The sequence below is a fragment of the Schistocerca nitens genome, chromosome 2 (assembly GCF_023898315.1).
Source record: "Schistocerca nitens isolate TAMUIC-IGC-003100 chromosome 2, iqSchNite1.1, whole genome shotgun sequence".
NCBI classification, from domain to species: domain Eukaryota; kingdom Metazoa; phylum Arthropoda; class Insecta; order Orthoptera; family Acrididae; genus Schistocerca; species Schistocerca nitens.
In genome coordinates, this window is record NC_064615.1 from 988592480 (window position 1) to 988612985 (window position 20506).

The 20506-nt window shown below is 43.6% G+C and overlaps 1 protein-coding gene across 1 annotated transcript in view; it reads left to right on the top strand.

Moving 5' to 3' along the window:
• Nucleotides 1–20506, top strand: part of LOC126237314 (uncharacterized) — a 158230-nt gene that overhangs the window by 112342 nt on the left and 25382 nt on the right. The window contains exon 6 of the mRNA XM_049947279.1: nt 18356–18480. Coding sequence (XP_049803236.1) covers nt 18356–18480 — 125 coding nt within the window. The remainder of the gene's footprint in view (nt 1–18355; nt 18481–20506) is intronic.

Below are 20506 nucleotides of genomic sequence, written 5' to 3' on the forward strand. Positions count from 1 at the left end.
GCGACTGTTGTGTGAACAGCCGCATCTTCCTGGTGTACCAGCACTTTTCTCTTGGTCACGTCGATTCCAACATTCTGTGGAAGCAGACGAGTAATGTTACGTACTAAGGACTACTTTTTTGTTGATTTAGTTACAATCGGTAATGATCATACCCTGATTGTATGTAAAAACAAATGCCACCAATTTTCCCCTCGACAGTAGGGTTTTCATATTTTCTTGTGCAACTTCACTTTCATTCCCATTCTATTTTAATTACATTTGTGTGAAGGTTGTAGTTGTGGATTTACCAGGTGGTTATATTTAAAGTGCAGTTACTCACACTTTATAGTGTAATTATCGTATGGCATCGAAACTTTATAGATGTTCCATTGCACTAATGCAGAAGAGGTTTACGATGGGAAAAGAATTAGTTCCAATTTTGGCCACCACGTGCAAATCTGGCGCTGTGAATGCAAGAAAGATGTACGGCAATGTTCCATATGTAATGAATTAATAACAGGACATGGGCAGAAAAGGTCAAATAAGTAAGAAAGACACAAGTTAATTTTATTATTAACCGCCACTTAACACAGTTTGTTCAGTCTGAGCCCCGTAGACGTCGAAGAAATGCTGTACAGCGCCGGAGTTGCGCCTGGTGACCATAAGTGGAACCAATTTTTTCCAGCGTAAATCGGTTCCGCATTAACGTGTAAGCAAACCTACCAGGTTTCACTACCATACGGTAATTACAACCCATACTGGGTTTCCGTGAGTAGCTACACGTCAGTTATAATCACGTGGTACGTTTCATCTAGCCACTGTAGAAAGCCTTCAGAATATGCAAAGCTTTCGCCATACAAGATTCCGGAATGTTCCTCCTCGAAATCAGGTTTGTAGTCAACAAATGTGATACACATCATGCGTGGTCCCAAGTTTTTCATACGCACATTGTAGTTTATTGTATTACATACCCGTTATTATAGGATGTTTATAATCGCTACAGTCTCGTCAGTCTCAAGGTAACTTGCCAGTAAACCGCTGGAAAAACAGTAGCAATTTTCATAAAGTTTATGAGGGTCTAACTGCATAATGTGAACTCTGAATACAAAGATATTTTAGGACAATGAAAGTGTTTTAAGGATGAAGATTTTGGTATAAGAATAATCACAATAGCTTTGATATAAACTTTATTATATAAACATTTATGTCGGTCAGTAATTTAAAATTTTTCCTGCCAATCTATGTTCGAAGTCTATAGACTTATCAACTAGATGCTTAAAACTTTGTGATCACATTTTTGTTATTGTTATCTAACAAGCAGAATTAAATCAAATGATTTCAATCAATACTTTTTATACTATAAATACATAAATTACACAATCAAAATTAAGGTAATTTTTTATAATTAATAAGGGTATATTTTTCCTCCTGGTGATAGTAAGCTGGTGCCTGTAGCCTACTTTTCTCCAAATGGTATCCTGAAATATCAACAAAAATTTCAGACCTCTAGCTCAAATTGTTTTTTTTTTTGCGTAAAATAAAAATGTCAGGAAATTTGATTGTTGGGAAATTCAGTTTAAAGGTACATTTCATCTGTTACTCACCTATTTTGTTCTTAGAGCCCTCCAGTTGCATTATATTCTTGGATTTTGTGTTCCTCATCTTCTCTCTTCCTTTTCTAGCTCTTCTTTGCTGTTGTGGCCTCTTTAGTTGCCTCAAGAGCCCAGTTTTCGCCTTCGGCCACTCTCAAGCAATCAATTGCCATCAGTGCTTGTCTCATATTGCAGCCAGGAGTTGGTCCCAACAACTCTAAAGCATCACATCTGCTAACTGACCCCAATTATTAAAGAATATAACTGCACCTAATCTCATGGTGTTGGAGCCGGATGGGGAATATTTCATTTCTCAAGAACTCTAAAGAATTAAAGAATATAACTGCACCTAATCTCATGGTGTTGGAGCCGGATGGGGAATATTTCATTTCTCAAGAACTCTAAAGAATTACATCTGCTGACTGACCCATCATTAAAGCAAGTAACTGCATCTAATGCTCGTACTCTCATGGTATTGGGGCCAAGTGCGGAATTTTTCGTTTCACGGTTTCCCTGATTATTCCCGACTTTGAGCCAATTACGGAATATTTCGTTTCACGGCTTCCATGATTATTACCGACTTTGAGCCAATTACGGAATATTTCGTTTCACGGCTTCCCTGTTTGCTTCCCCACTTTTAACAAGCGACACTGCTAGTAAATACCAGATCCGTTATAACGCGACCAGTTCAAACAAGAGACAGCGAGAGAATCGCATACATTAAACGATTCACGAACATCTGCAGAGTCAAAGCAAACTAAGCTACTGGGCTAGAAGGTGCGTCTCTTCTCTTCGTGTTTGAAAACATGCGACATAAATGACCGTAACTCCTCACTGCCTTCACTTACAAGCTTAAAACTTTTACACCGTCAAGCGACCACAGACCTTAGTACGTGATATTAATTTCAACTCGATACACCCTTACTTTGCTAGGGAAAAACGCTCTCACAGACGCAAATACAAACCGAAAAACGAATTAAAGGAACTCAGAGAAAAGCTGCTTTTTCGTCTATTGTAATTACAAATTAAACTCTTTCCGTTACTTTCCTTCAATTGTACTGTGAAACCTTGTTTCTTTCCGCGTCTCACGCTTCTAGGTAACGCAAATAATAATGACTCCATTTGACATCCGACCGCAGCGGAAACACGGTCGTTGACATATACAGGCATATATTTAAATTTGTTTTAAAAGATGTTCCCGATGACTAAATCGATTCATTTAACTACCATTTTGTTCATAAAGCTCTAAATATTGATTTAAGATGGCAAAAAAAAACTCGTATTTTTGAAGCAGATTCACTAGTAAGTGTCCTCAATGTTATGGACCTCTGTCGCTATACCTTCAATTTTGTCAATTCTTTTTTCCCTAAAAAACATCATTAGGGTGCCAGTAGCATGGAAAATCTGCGTATGTGCAAACTGTGGGGGCTGTTTTGGTCTCATCTTTCTCAATACCCGACCGATCACCAGCTTCCACAACAACCAGGGGTTACATTCACTAGTCACCTCATCGTGTGTTCATTCAGAACCATCGCTATTCATAAAACAACAGATTCTTCTCCCTGTCACTATTCAAGTTTTACTTCCTTCTCTTGCGAAATTTTATATCAGTTTCATGGCTATATCATGTGATTTACGTACTGTGAATGCCAATAATTGTATCCCACGTACTGTCACTGAATTTCTTCCAGTCGTGGATTAATTTTCTGGGGTCTGCATTACCTCACTTCGATCAAAATAAGATCGACTTTCATGGGCCAGATACTTTCAACGTCATCGCCATTAATTCCAAATAATAGATCCCAATGAAAACGCAATTGCGAGCACAGTTTAGAGTATCTATTATCTATGCTGCATGAGACAGTCTGGACGTAATAACTGCTGGAATGGTGGTGTGTGGTCGGGGGAATTACATAAAATGTCAAACGGACAGTTGTGCATCTTCCTTAGTTGCAACTATCGGGAGCGCCGAAGTTATCTTCTGTCAACGATTTGTAGCATGTTTTTAATGATCGCTGACACTGTTAAGCTTTAGTGACGACATGTGTCTTACTCTTCTGTTTGATATACTTCGTAGCTACACTACTGGCCATTAAAATTGCTACAACACGAAGATGACGTGCTACGGATGCGAAATTTAACCGACAGGAAGAACATGCTGTGATATGCAAATGATTAGCGATTTAGAGCATTCACACAAGGTTGGCGCCGGTGGCGACACCTACAACGTGCTGACATGAGGGAACTTTCCAACCCATTTCTCATACAGGAACAGCAGTTGACCGGCGTTGCCTGGTGAAACGTTCCTATGATGCCTTGTGTAAGAAGGAATAGTGCGTACCATCACGTTTCCAACTTTGATAAAGGTCGGATTGTAGCCTATCGCGATTGCGGTTTATTGTCTCGCGACATTGCTGCTCACGTTGGTCGAGATCCAATGACTGTTAGCAGAATATGGAATCGGTGGGTTCAGGAGGGTAATACGGAACGTCGTGTTGGATCCCAACGGCCTCGTTTCACTAGTAGTCGAGATGACAGGCATCTTATCCGCATGTCTGTAACGGATCGTGCAGCCACGTCTAGATCCCTGAGTCAACAGATTGGGACGTTTGCAAAGATAACAACCATCTGCACGAACAGTTCGACGACGTTTGCAGCAGCATGGACTATCAGCTCGGAGAGCATGGCTGCGGTTACCATTGACGCTGCATCACAGACAGGAGCGCCTGCGATGGTGTACTCAACGACGAACCTGGGTGCACTAATGGCAAAACGTCATTTTTTCGGATGAATCGAGGTTCTGTTTACAGCATCATGATGGTCGCATCCGTGTTTGGCGACATCGCGGTGAACGCATATTGGAAGCTTGTATTCGTCATCGTCATACTGGCGTATCACCTGGCGAGATGGTATGGGGTGCAATTGGTTACAAGTCTCGGTCACCTCTTGTTCGCATTGACGGCACTTTGAACAGTGGACGTTACATTTCAGATGTGTTACGACCCGTGGCTCTACCCTTCACTAGATCCCTGCGAAACCCTACATTTCAGCGGATAATGCACGATCGCGTGTTGCAGGTCCTGTTCGGGCCTTTCTGGATATAGAAAATGTTCGACTGCTGCCCTGGCCAGCACATTCTCCAGATCTCTCACCAGTTGAAGACGTCTGGTCAATGGTGGCCGAGCAACTGGCTCGTCACAATACTCCAGTCACTAATCTTGATGAACTGTGGTATCGTGTTGAAGCTGCATGGGCAGCTGTACCTGTAAAACGCCATCCAAGCTCTGTTTGACTGAATGCCTAGGCGTATGAAGGCCGGTATTACGGCCAGAGGTGGTTGTTTTGGGTACTGATTTCTCAGGATCTATGCACCTAAATTGCATGAAAATGTAATCACATGTCTGTTTTAGTATAATATATTTGTCCAATGAATACCCGTTTATCATCTTCATTTCTTCTTGGTGTATCAATTTCAATGGCCAGTAGTGTATTATACAGCGAGGTGACAAAAGTCATGGGATGCCACCTAATATCGAGTCGGACCTCCTTTTGTTTGGCGTTGGGCAGCAACTCGACGTGTCATGGACTCAAGTCATTGGAAGTCCCCTGCAGAAATACTGAATTATGCTGCCTATGTAGTCGTCCATAATCGCGGAAGAGTTGCCGGTACAGAACGAACTGACCTCTCGATTATGTTCTGTGAATGTTCGATGGGTTTCATGTCGGGAGCTCTGGATGGCCAGTTCATCAGCTCGGATTTTCCAGAATGTTCCTCAAATTACTCACGAAAAATTGTGTGTCCCGATGACAAAGCGCCTTGCCATCCACATTATTCTATCGTTGTTTGGGAACACGAAGTTCACAAATGGCTGCAAATGGTCTGCAAGTAGCCGAACATAGCCATTTCCAGTCAATGATCGGTTCAGTTTGACTGGAGGAACTCATTCATTCCATGTAAATACTGACCGCACCATTATGGGGCCATCACCAGCTAGCACACTGCCTTGTCAAGTTGACAACTTAGGTTAATGGCTTCGTGGGTCTGCACCACACCCGAACCCTACCATCGGTTCATACCAACTGAAATCGGGACTGATGTGACCAAGCCTTGGTTACCAGTTGTGTAGGGTCCAACCGATATAGTGACGAGCCCAAGATAGGCGTTGCAGGCGGTGTCGCGCTGTTGGCAAAGCCACTCACGTCGGTCATCTGCTGCCATATCCCATTAGCGCCAGATTTCGACGCACTGTCCTGACGGATACGTTCGTCGTAAGACCCACGCGGATTTCTGCTTTTCTTTCACTCAGTGTTACTTGTCTGTTAACACTGGCAGCTAGACACAAACGCCGCTGCTCTCGGCCGTTGAATGAAGGCCGCCGCACACTGTGTTATCCGTGGTGAGAGGTACTGCCCGAAATTTGGCATTCTCGGCACGCTTTTGACGCTGTGGATCGCGGTTTATTAAATTTCCAAACGATTTCCGAAAAGTATTGTCCATGTGAAACTTCCTGGCGGATTATAACTGTGTGCCGGACCGAGACTCGAACTCGGGACTTTGCAAGTGCTCTACCAACTGAGCTACCCAAGCATGACTCACGCCGCGTCCTCACAGCTTTACTGCTGCCAGTACCTCGCCTCCTACCTTCCAAACCTTACAGAAGCTCTCCTGCGAAAGGCAAAGTCCCGAGTTGGAGTCTCGGTCCGGCACACAGTTTTAATCTGCCAGGAAGTTTCATATCAGCGCACACTCCGCTGCAGAGTGAAAATCTCGTTATTGTCCATGTGTCTATTGTATTGTATTGTATGGAACTGGGGACCTAGAAACGACCGAGACGCTTCATCCCCGCCGTAGCCTCAGTGGTACACAATCCCAAAAAAGGCTACAGCATTCCACTCACCCCTTCTTCGCCCCACGCCGAACCTAGGGTTATTGTGCGGTTCAGGCCCCAGTGTCCCCCCAACCTCTCTGGGAACGGCTCATACCAGACGAGTGTAACCCCAATGTTTGCGTGGTTGAGTAATGAAGGTGTACGCGCACGTGGAGAAAGTGTTTGCGCAGCAATCGGCGACATAGTGTAACTGAGGCGGAATAAGGGGAACCAGCCCGCATTCGCCGAGACAGATGGAAAACCGCCTAAAAACCATCCACAGACTGGCCAGCACACCGGACCTCGAAGCTAATCCGCCGGGCGGATTCGTGCCGGGGACCGGCGCGCCTTCCCGCCCGGACAACCATGCCTCTAGCTCGAACTACCATTCCATGTCGTATGGCCTTAAACTGTCCTTCTACTCACTCCCCTTTACAAGTCGTAGAAGTCTGTAACGGGAATTTCCGACCAACCTGTATAAAGCGCGTCTGGAAGAAGCGGAAAACAGGGCACCTGTTATAGTGTAAAAACGGCGCGATTTATCTGACGTCAAAACGGGCTTGATCTCTGACTTTCCAGCCAAGGGTGGAAGCATTTCCGAAACGACTTAGTCTGTAAATTTTTCCTGAGCGGCCGTGGTTAAAATTTGCAGTGAATGGCAAAATGGCGGTATCCAAAACCTGTACCTTGTGTACTCGATACCACCGTCACCTGTTTATGTGCATATCGCTGATACATGACTTTTGTCACCTCAGTGTACACTGTCTAGTCAGATGCCTGAACAATCATATTTTTGCAGTGTGTATCGCTGCGAGACGTTCAGGAAGAGAGTCAGTGTGTTTCTGAAAGGTACCGACAGAGATGTGGAGCCGTTCGACTCCAGTGCTGTGGCCAGTTGCGCTACGTTTCTCGGTTGAGGATCCATGGCTTGAACAGCCCTATCGAGGTCGTTCTACATATTCTCGTTTGGGATTAAATTCGGGGAATCAGGTGGCCAGGGGAGTACGGTAAACTCGTCCTGGTGCTCTTCGAACAACGCACGTACACTGTAAGCTGTGTGACGAGCTCCAATCTGGTGAATGCCACCGTGCTGAGGAAAAAGAAAGTGCGTGTAGGGGTGGACATCATCCCCAAGGATAGATACATCCTTTTTTGACGGTACTAGCGTGAAAATTCCAGTATTCGTCACTAACGAAAAGCATTCAGCATGAGCGCATAAAGCAGATGCATGCAGTGGCCCGTACCCAGCAACGTTCGCTGAACGGTCGTTGAGGAGACACTGTCGGTAGCCTATGTTTCATCTGGCCCATCAGTTGCTCGGCAGTTGCTCGTACGTTCGCCCGTACACATCTCCACAGCCAACGTTAACACCTGCCATGTTAGCGCAGGGTGCAGCACAACTGCATCAGTACCGGTTTTGGATAGCGCCATTTTGCCATTCACGGCATATTTTAACCACGGCCGCACACGAAAAATTTACGGACTAAGTCGTTTCGGAAATGCTTCCACCCTTGGCTCGAAAGTCAGAGATCAAGCTCGTTTTGACGTCAGATAAATCGCGCCGTTTTTACATTATAACAGGTGCCCTGTTTTCCGCTTCTTCCAGACGTGCTTTATACAGGGTGGTCGGAAATTCCCGTTACAGACTTCTACGACTTTAGAGGGGAGTGACTACGTCATATTTTGAATGGGAACCCATGTCCTTTCACGTCATCCAACGAGACTAAAGAGCGTCAAAGTTATAGGCGCGGGCGTCTGTAAATGTACGTATACACAGAGTGATTCCGTGATGATGTTACAGACTTTCTAGGATGATGTAGAACGATAAATGTACTAATTTGAAGTAAGGATCACTGTACCGGAAACGAACGAGTCGAAAATTATAAACGAAAACCGTTCTGATACCTCTGACAGTTGAATACGTGTACCGGTTCTTGTGTTGCGAAGAGTGTAGGGCTGGTAACTTTCAGTGGCTGTAGTGTGGACAAAAACGAGAAAAAATGTCCAATAAACGTGGGCTTTAAATTGCATACCTGAGGAGCTATGACCATTCGTTCATCTTCGCTAATGTGAAACACATCTCTTCTACTGAGCCGGTGTTCATAGCTGTTAAGGTACGCACTTTAGAGCCCACGTTTATTGGACATATTTTCTCGTTTTTGTCCACACCACCATCACTGAAAGTTACCAACCCTAAACTCTTCGCAACACAAGAACCGGTATATGTATTCATCTGTCAGAGGTATCAGAGCGGTTTTCGTTTATAACTTTCCACTCGTTCGCTTCCAGTACAGGGATCCTTACTTCAAATTAGTACACTTGTCGTTCTCCATCATCCTAGAAAGTCTGTAACATCATCACGGAGTCACCCCATTTATACGTACATTTACAGACGCCCGCGCGTATAACTTTGACGCTCTTTAGTCTCGTTGGATGATGTTTACGGACATGGGTTCCCATTCATAATATGACGTAGTCACTCCCCTCTAAAGTCGTAGAAGTCTGTAACGGGAATTTCCGACCACCCTGTATATCCTCCACTGCAAGTACTACCTCCTGCCGTCTGGGTGTGACTGTTGCACTTTGCCGCCGAACATAGGCGGTGGTCAAATTAATGTGACTGGACCGTGTATATGACTGGAGAGTTGTAGCAGCGAAACAGTTTATCTGCTAGCTCAGCAGGCGCTGATGCATCGGAAGGGATGGGGCTCATTATGTTACAGCAGTGGATGTTGACGTCCGACGTTATTGCTGAAGAACGAACATCATGATGCTGCTTGGGACGAGAAGCCCCGCAGTAAATCACACTCTCATGTGCATGCTTTTGGCAAGCTGTTCCAGCCCAGCGTAGCTGTCGTGGTTTCAGGCACCCATAAGCGTGCACTCGGCAGGTTTTTTTTCTCTGCGACCTATAATGTCTTATCCCCCTCCCCCCCCCCCCCCCTCCCGCCCAACGCCAGTTTCCACGCTCTGCTGAGCTAAAATCTTGTATCTTTGTATCTTTCTTGATGAGGTCAACTGTACAGACGAGTGACGTGGAACTTTGTCGGGGTGGGAGAGAATGAGAGGCTGGAAATCAAAGAGAGAAATACACTGAGCATTTGGGTGTATTCTGAAACTAGATTTACAGATGGGGTCATCTGGTGTGGGAGAAAGGGTTGAATGAGGCTCCAGGAGGCCGCATGAGATAAAGGGAATAGAAAGCATGAGAGGAGGTGGTTCACGTCCGAATTAGTTTGTGGCAGGTCCATACGAGCAGAGTCTATAACGGGTGACTTACGCCATCCATTCCTTAAGAAACTATAAATAAGAGAAGCGATGGCCGACTGCATAAAGCCATCTGTTCTCTAAGAAGTTTCAGACACTTATGAGTGCCTGAAGACTGAAAACCAAGACAGCGCCTAGGCTGCGGACTGCTCTCCAGCACGTGGCCAGCAACCACAAATATGACTCGTTTCCCACGTTTCCTGTCAGGCACCTGGGTGGCGCATGTAGCCGTTTTTGTGATGCTGCGTATCTATCATCATCAAAAATACGATGCACAGCCATTGTGTAAGAATCATGGGTAAGGAACAAATTGGCTTTTATAAAGAAAGATAATGCTGTAATCGCAATTTTTCTTAAAATATTTCCAACAGAGAACATAGAGACTGTAAGCTAGAAACACATATTGCCTTTGTTGACTTCAAGTAAGCTGCTGACGAAGTCAACAGAAACAAACAAACTTAAATTCTGGGGCTTGATCATATCCCAAAATAACTCATTGAAAGCATATACAAAATGTTTCAACAAATTTAATCTGTTTCAAGAAAGAGGACAATTATGAGAGTGGAGGAGAACCCATGCTGGAGTGTGATGGAGATGCAACCTTACAACACACTTGTTTATTATTTATATGAATAAAATCAATCAAGAATGCTACAGAATTCCATAGCATCGACATAAACATGAAGCTAGATGCCTTACATTTTTCAAATGATTCAGCTCTTTTCGCATTTTTTGAGGACATGCTGCATTCTCTACACAGTTTACAGATTATATGAAAGATAAAAAACTATGACCATTTGTGGAAAATACACAAGTCGGAGTAAGATCTGTCTGAAAAATAAAATTCTGGGAAGAGTGAACACATTCACATATTTATGCTACGATCTATCTAAACATAGCTGAAAAAGCGACCAGGTATACATAAACAATGGAAGCCATTAATAATGCTGTGAAACCTTCCTTAGTCAATATGCATACCAGAATACCATTTTATAAGATCTTAACAAAACCTGTAAACATTGTTTTGGTGTTACACTCTGATTGCAATAGTGAATCTTTGAACATGTTTAAAGTGACATAGTGGGACCCATTTTCAGATAGACAAAATTTTCATACACGGTATTTATAGTAAAAAATAAGGTTTAACTTATGATACTGCAGTGGCTGACCATGGTGAACACCTAATGAAATATACAATATAAAACCATACAGTTCTGACACGTGTCCATAGAAAACAACGATACCAAGATACAAAGATTAAGAACAGGACAAAAGAGCTGGTTAGGAATGAGATGGTAATGTAAAATCTAATTGAAATTTGCATCAGTATTTGAAAGGAACTATCACAGAACTGTCCAGCAGTACCATAAAAAAAGAAACTAGTAAACCACAGCCAGATGAACTGCTCAATCCAATACTTATTGAGAAGCTCTTACTTTCTACATACACTTGCGCAATATATTAAGGAAAACATACTGAAAGGTCCTGTATTAGACGTATCTTGACAAATTAATATTGTTAATAGTACAGTTGAAACTATATTAACTGTAGTGAGATGAGAAATATATCAAACAGCCAGTGCACAAACTGGTATAAAACATAAACGGAATTAATGTACTGCATCTAATACTTCAAAAACTGAAATAATTTGAATAATTACGTTGTAAAGATATTAGCAAAGGCAAGAACAAATAGTTTAATTGAAGACGAAAGGGATGGAATGAAAATGCCTTTTAGACACATTTACACAACCCTAAATAACTGCAACATCGCTTACTGAAATTAACATGAATAAAAGTGCTGAAAATTCAAATCTCATAATGTTTTGATGGTATCTGTAATAGATTTCTAAAAAGTTACTCTAATTTAATCATGTCATTAGCAGTATATGTAATGCATAACGAACACACCGAATTTTCCAGGCATTAAAATGTAACGTTCTTAAACCAAATCGCAAATATGGCAATAGTTATTATTGTCCAGTTTCCTCGCAGACACCTGTTACTAAAATATTCGAGAAGTAACGAACTCAGATCTAAACACAAATGCGGCTTTGTTTGACGCTGAGTCAGCAAAGAGGCTTATTTTCTAAATTCTGTCTTAATTTCGCCTTCCGTTGCAGCAGACCTCGATCAAAGAAAGTCAAGTCTGACTTCAATAGCGGCCACCTCTCTGGTTCCGAATGCACTGTTCAGGTGAAGGCTGATATTAAATACATCTACTCAGCATGGAAAAATGAGCCAACCATCCATATTGTTGCAACCAAGCTAGAAACTTTGTTAGAGGTTGATTATCCTTCTACAAAGTCCTTTACTGCATGTTAGAGTAATGGAAACTACAGTGCAACATCTACTCAATGTTCTTCACTACAAGATTGAAAAGGTGCTAAGACCTTGTTCACCATCCGTTTTTCCCTAAAGCGTTGTCCAGCGCTTCATCCACACAAAATGTTTTGATTATATTGGTATAACATACCATAAAATTTCTCGAGACAAAAATGTTCAATTTTGAGAGCTACATTCAACGACGGTAACTTTTTTTTATCGTCTTCCTTGTATAATTCAATTTTTCGTTATCTCGAGTTTCCAGGTTATTCCACACAGCATAAGTATCGTCTCATTCATCATTAACTATTGGCTTCCACACATTTTATCCAAAGGATTCTACATAGGTCTCTTTCGGCAAAAATGACTCACAAAACAGACTAGGGATAGCCCATGTAGAATTTGCATGGGACAGGGAAAAATAATATGAAAGATTTTGTGTGGAGAGGCGAAAGCGCTACTTGGAACTGGCCAGCCATTTTCTATGATTGCTGCTGTCGTCAGTATCTGTTGAAAGTGGACAGGTGACGGTGTTCCAGACGAACGCTGCTCAACACGTTTATTTAGGGGAGTATGTGCGCCTTGAGGGACAGTAAGATGCCAGTGGGAGGGTTTACATCAGCTCTCTAAGGTAACATGCGTTTCACACACAGCAGTGTGAAACCTATGGTCAGTATTCCTGCTTATTACACATATCGCCTCAAGCTGAAACTTTTTCCCGTCGGACAAGAAGACTTCCAGCACGACAGTTGCCCATTTCACAGTACCAAAAAAAATGGCTCTGAGCACTATGGGACTTAACATCTTAGGTCGTCAGTCCCCTAGAACTTAGAACTACTTAAACCTAACTAACCTAAGGACATCACACACATCCATGCCAGAGGCAGGATTCGAACCTGCGACCGTAGCAGCCCCGCGGTTCCGGACTGCAGCGCTAGAACCGCACGGCCACCGCGGCCGGCTCACAGTACCAGAATCTACTACAGTTCATTAGGAGCATTCTAATGAATTTGCTTCGATAACATAGCAACTGTGGCGAAATAAATAAAAAAATAAATTTATTGATTTTTTTGAAAAGAGAAAAAATTATGGATATGGAATTTTAACTTTAGAATTTTTGAAATCCTTTTTTACATACTGTATTGACTGGCTCGAATGCGGACAAATTCAGTGCTGCGTGAAATTTTCCTGTAATATAATTTACAATTCCGCTTAGCAGTATTTTTGAATTCTACGTCATTGCTGGTTTATTCAGAGTTCTCACCTTAGACGTAGAATTATCCCTTCTGCCACAATATTAATTCATTAGTCGCCATCTTTGTTGACCGTGTGTACCTTCGTAAGTCGACATCGGTTTCCTTCACGAAGACGGTGGAAACAAAGGAATACAATGCTACGTCGCTTTAAATAATTTTCGTAAAACTTAGATAATTTTCACTATTTTTTATTCACAACACAATAAGACTTTCTCTGCTCATCGCACAAACCATAAATACTAACAAGATGGCCGCCTTTCAGCACACACCAAAAATTACCAATCCCCTACAAGGTAATAATCGAAAGTGTATCTTAACTCCTTCTTTGAGTATGAAACAGAAGAGAATCCAATATGAACATTACAGAGATTATAACCTACAGTCCTCACAGTTTAATCTTTGGAGCAGACTTTAAAGTATTGTATCTCTCTGTGTCGGAATGTGTCTGTACACAACCAAACTTGTCGGTAACGAGCCGTACAGAGCAAAACCATCCCGTCGCTGATGTGCGCCAAACAACTTGCTTGCGGTCTCCATGAACTGTAAGTTCTGAGCTCATACATCTGGAACTTTCTACTTCTAGCCGCGTACCAAGCGCCGATGGAGCATTTTTCCAGAACTATTTGGTTGCTGCGTAAGTTCTTAACCTTTTTCCATAAGTTTAATAACTACAACAGATATACAGGGTGTTTCAGGAAACATTCCTCACACATAAATAAAGAAAAGATGTTATGTGGACATGTGTCCGGAAACGCTTAATTTCCATGTTAGAGCTCATTTTAGTTTCATCAGTATGTACTGTACTTCCTAGATTCACCGCCAGTTGGCCCAATTGAAGGAAGGTAATGTTGACTTCGGTGCTTGTGTTGACATGCGACTCATTGCTCTATAGTACTAGCATCACGCACATCAGTACGTAGCATCAACAGGTTAGTGTTCATCACGAACGTGGTTTTGCAGTCAGTGCAATGTTTACAAATGCGGAGTTGGCAGATGCCCATTTGATGTATGGATTAGCACGGGGCAATAGCCGTGGCGCGGTACGTTTGTATCGAGACAGATTTCCAGAACGAAGGTGTCCCGACAGGAAGACGTTCGAAGCAATTGATCGGCGTCTTAGGGAGCACGGAACATTCCAGCCTATGACTCGCGACTGGCGAAGACCTAGAACGACGAGGACACCTGTAATGGACGATGCAATTCTTCGTGCAGTTGACGATAACCCTAATGTCAGCGTCAGAGAAGTTGCTGCTGTACAAGGTAACGTTGACCACGTAACTGTATGGAGAGTGTTACGGGAGAACCAGTTGTTTCCGTACCATGTACAGCGTGTGCAGGCACTATCAGCAGCTGATTGGCGTCTACTGGTACACTTATGCGAATGGTTCATCCAACAATCCTCATTTCAGTGCAAATGTTCTCTTTACGGACGAGGCTTCATTCCAAAGTGATAAAATTGTAAATTTTCACAATCAAAATGTGTGGGCTGACGAGAATCCGCACGCAATTGTGCAATTACGTCATCAGCACAGATTTTCTGTGTACATTTGGGCAGGCATTGTCGGTGATGTCTTGATTGGGCTCCATGTTCTTCCACCTACGCTCAATGGAGCACGTTATCATGATTTCTTACGGGATACTCTACCTGTGCTGCTAGAACATGTGCCTTTAAAAGTACGACACAACATGTGGTTCATGCACGATGGAGCTCCTGCACATTTCAGTCGAAGTGTTCGTACGATTCTCAACAACAGATTCGGTGGCCGATGGATTGGTAGAGGCGGACCAATTCCATGGCCTCCACGCTCTCCTGACCTCAACCCTCTTGACTATCATTTATGGGGGCATTTGAAAGCTCTTATCTACGCAACCCCGGTACCAAATGTAGAGACTCTTCGTGCTCGTGTTGTGGACGGCTGTGATACAATACGCCATTCTCCAGGGCTGCATCAGCGCATCAGGGATTCCATGCGACGGAGGGTGGACGCATGTATCCTCGCTAACGGAGGACATTTTAAACATCTCCTGTAACACAGTGTTTGAAGTCACGCTGGTACGTTCTGTTTCTGTGTGTTTTCATTCCATGATTAATGTGATTTGAAGAGAAGTAATAAAACGTCTTCTAATAATTTCCGGGTATGCAGCCGGATCCCGTCGACATTCTGCCACGATATTTCGCCCCAGAGACGTCCGGCCATCATCAGGTGAGTAGACAACTACTGAAGAGCCCAGGTGCAGTCGCGGTATATATGCCGAATCTCGCGCATGCGAAATGTACTGGTATCCTACAGCGCATGCGTCAGGTGTTGACATGCGCGGCATGGCCGAGTTGTACGTGCTGCCCTCGGTGGTGGGAAAATTTCAGAAGTCACAACAAGTAATAAAATGAGCTGTAACATGCAAAGTAAGCATTTCCGGACACATGTCCACATAACATATTTTCTTTCTTTGTGTGTGAGGAGTGTTTCCTGAAAGTTTGGCCATACCTTTTTGTAACACTCTGTATGTAACAGTGACTTAAGTCATCAATAATATATTCTCCTCAAATATCTAGAACAGAAAGCCAACGCTGGTGTAATTGTTCGGTCCCGCGACTGTAGAAGTCACGTGCTTTTGAGGCGAAAAATTCGTCGAGCCATGATCGGAGCGCATTTTCATCCATAAAGGAAGTTATTTCAAGGTTGTTCCATAGAGAGCGTAAATGGTGAAAAGTGAGCGTCCCGGATCAGGTGAATGAGGCGGGTGCGGAATGGTTTCCTATAGTTCAATTCTTTTATCTTGGCGGCTCGCGCATACCCGTCCAGACGCGGGAGATTGCTGCGTTGCCAGTTGCACGCGCCAAGTGAAGCAGCGCGATAGTATAGTATAGTTCACAAACTTAGGTTTAGGGGAGAGCGCGCAGTTTATGAAGTAAAGCCACCACGGCCGCATTAACCCTTTCGCTGCTACAGACACGTGCTCCCCGCATTCCGCGCTGTGCGCGATTTTGTCATCACTGCACTGCTCGCCTGTGCAGACAAATGGTGTTCCAACTGCTTTGACACACTTATCATTCGATTTCACAACAACTATTTGGCTCAAAAATTTGATTTTTACACATCTTCTTGACTGATACCTTCCCCCCATAAATGACTTAATTTTGTTTCGATGTTCAACGCAGTTATTGTGCAGCATTAAATGTAGTAAACCATTGCACGAAATTTTGATGAGCTTGCAGAGGTAGAAGTCCACAGCGTATACTTTCCGTATGGTCGATTTTGGTTGCCACTAGAAATTTCAAAAAATTACAGTCAAACGAATAAAATTCATGAAGCAAGACACTTTGGTATTGTTTTTAAATAAAGACAATATTAAGCACCGAAAAAGATTTCAACTCGGAATCTTTTGCTTAGCAGCGAAACACCTTAACCGTTTCACTAACGCAGCTCGTCGTTCAATAGAGTTCCTGGAGTACTTTAAACAATGAAGCAAAATACCGACAAACACTGTTGGTATGACTGCGAGCTATTCACGTTTCGTCGAAGTACAATAGGAAATAAACAATTACCATAGTTCTTTATTACGAAAAAGCGATTAGTGAGAATGAACTTCCTTGCTTCGCCTGAATTAGGAGGCTTATTGCTTGTTTGATTTAATTAGTTAACAGAATATGAAATAGTTCGTATAGAGAATGCTTTTTCCAAACTTTCTTTTATAGAAAGTCTGCTATCATTGCTTTTGTTCAATTACTTTATTTATTACTGAGCGTTTCTAAAACTGAAGACACTAGTCCGTGCTCTGTACTGCAGTCGAACTCTGGCAACGTCGTTCTCTGTTCATTGGCTGACTGTGTTTTGTGACGTCAGGTGCGCAGAACGAACCTAAACTCGGCCGCCATCGTAAATGACGCGCACTTTAATCCATTTCCTGTACAGTGTTTCTTCTCAGTCTAGCAGAATGCGGGCGGGCGTTGTCGTCGAGTGCCACACTTCACGCAGTCTTCGTTCCGTTGTTCTCGGACCTGCGTCTACAAGACGTCTCAGTTGTAGGCAATAAATGTCACTAGTGATGGCTACACTTCGGGGATGCAATTCGTATGCAGCACACAGTCGCTGTTCCACCAGATGCATAACATTACCTTCTGTGGATACGCACAGCTCTTTGTTCGGGGCGTTGCTGCCTTTTTTGAGTTCAACGATCCTTTATTTTCCTTATGTTAACATGAAGACACAGGATAGGGAGGGTTGGTGTTGTTCACGATCCAATTGACGACGGGCAAGCAAAGACCCACATATGACTACCTTCTGATTTTTGTGATTCTGACTTAGAGGATGCTGTGCCTGTACAGCCGCTTTTAGACCCTTCCCCGCTGCATCCAAATGTCGCACGATGGCAGAATGATCACGGTTCATCAGATTTGACAGTTTTCAAGTATCTGACGTCGATCATTGTGGATTAACGCATTTAAACGATTTTCGTTGAACCCCGAAGGTCTTCCTCAATGTGGGGAGTCACTAATGTCAAAAAGATCCTCTTAAAATGAGAGAACAATTTTCTTGCCGTGCCCTGTCCAATTTCATGATCCCCATACACGACGCAAATGTTCTGGCTACCTCCGCTGCTGTCGCACCTCTACTGAACTCAAACAGAAAAATATGTCGGAAACGTTCCGATTTCTCCATTTGGCACTCAATTTTCTACCGTCCACACCTCCACTCACTATCTCCAAATGACAAAATGCCAATGTGCAAACTCAAATAGCAACAGTGTACTAAAAACAAAAAGTGACAATCGGTAAATAAACCCATAGCAATCGGAATACTAACATGCAAAACAAAAACGCTACGAACTTATGCACCAACCTAATAACTGCAGCTGTTTCACAAGGAAAAGGTGGGTCAGCACCCTGTTAGATGGTAGAATGTACGGGAAAATCAAAGAGTACCTTCAAAATAACGAAACAGAATACCTAAAGATATAGCAACGCTTCGATCAATTTCGCATCTGGAAGACTGTTTATGAAAGACGAGATGTTGCAGTGTGTGTTGACATGATTCCAGTAATCTAAAGGTTTATTTTCTTTATTCCAGAGCCGGAGATTTTGGGGGAGCGTACCAGATACGTTGTGGATGGTGACTCCGTCAGCCTGATGTGTGTCCTCGACCCCATTCCAACATCGGAGGTCAACATCGAGTGGACGCGAGATGCTGGAGATGTGGGTTGCTTTAACAACGCCTTCTTCCGCTGTGTGACCTTTGGATGGTGGAAATAGGAAAATGAACTAAGTTTAACATTGATGTCTCCACAACAATGAGATCGCTACAGGTGCTATACTACACTGAGGCGACAAAAGTCATCGGATAACAACAAGAACATATACGGATGGCGGTAGTGTCGTGTCAGCTAGGTATAAAAGGGCAGTGCACTGGCGTAGCTGCCATTTGCACTCAGGTGATTCATTTCCAGCGTTATTATGGTCGCACGACGGGAATTAACTGACTATGAACGCTGAATGGTAGTTGGAACTAAATAGATGGGGCATTCCAGTTCGGAAACAGTTGGAGAATTCACTATGCCGAGATCCACAGCATCAAGAGCGTGCCGAGAATACCAAATTTCAGGCATTAGCTCTCACCACTGACAACAAAATGGCCAACGACTTTCACTTAACGACCGAGAGCAGCGGCGTTCGCGTAGAGTTGTTAGTGCTAACAGACAAGCAACACTGCGTGAAGTGATCACAGACATTATTGTGGGAACTATGACGAACGTATCCGTTAGAACAGTATGGCGAAATACGGCTTTAACGGGCTGTGGCAGCACAAGACAAACGCGAGTGTCTTTGCTGACAGCACGACATCGCCTGCAACGCCTATCCTCGGCTCGTGACTATATCGGTTGGATCCTAGACGACTGAAAAACCGTGCCCTGATCAGATGAGTCCCGATTTCAGTTGGTAACAGTTGATGGTAGAGTTCTAGAGTGGCACAGAACCCATGAAGCCAACAACCTATGTTGTCGACAAGGCACCCTGAAATCTGGTCGTATCTCCGTAGTGGTGCCGCCTGTGTTTACATTGTATGGACTGTGTCCGCCACTGAACCGATCATTGACTGTAAATGGTTATGATCGGCTCGTTGGAGACCATTTGCGGCCATTCATGGACTTCATGTTCTCAAACAGCGATAAAATGTTTATGGATGACAATGTGTCATGTCACTAGGCTACAGTTGTTCGCGATTGGTTTGAAGAATTCGAGAGAATGAGCTAGCCACCTAGATCGTACGACATGAATCCCTTCAAATATTCATGGGAAATAATCTGGAGGTCAGTTCGTGCACAAAATCTTGCATTGGCAACTCTTTCCCAGTTATGGACGGTTTTACAGACATGATGGCTCAATATTTCTGCAGCGGATTCTAGCGACTTGTTGAGTCCATGCTACATCGAGTTGCTGCACTACGCCGGGAAAAAGGAGATCCCACACGATGTTACGAGGTGACTTTTGTCACCACATTGTGTAAATGGATGAATTTGAGAAGGATGGGGCTAGAAACTGGTTGTCGACTTGTCGATTGGAATCATCCCAGAAAAACCCAATAGTGACTTGCACTCATGGTCACAAATTAAGGATAGTTGCAGAATGTGGTGCCACACAACGTGGCACTACACAAAACTGGCGCTAATAGCATAGGTACATAGGGAATACACACGACACAGATTTCTAATTCCACGGTATTGGTGATAAGTTGAGAAAACCGTCCAGAACCATATGTGCTACAAAATGCCACTGTTTCCTGTGCATGTACCCCGACATGAATATGGGATATGATCACCATGCACACGTACACAGGCCGCATAACGGGTTCGCATACCCTGGATCAGTTGGTGAGCAGCTGCTGGGGTATAGCCTCCCATTTTTGCACCACTGCCTTTCGGAGCTCCTGAAATGTCGTAGGGGTTTGAAGACGTGCAGCGATATGTCGACCGAGAGCATCCCAGACTTGCTCGATGGGGTTTAGGTCTGGAGAACAGGCAGGCCACTCCATTCACCTAATATCTTTCAAGGTACTCCTCCACGATGGCAGCTCGGTGGGGCCGTGCGTTATCATCCATCAGGAGGAAGGTGGGACCCACTGCACCACTGAAAAGGCGGACATACTGGTGCAAAATGACGTCCCGCTACACCTGACCTGTTACAGCTCCTCTGTCAAAGACATGAAGGCGTGTACGTGCACCAA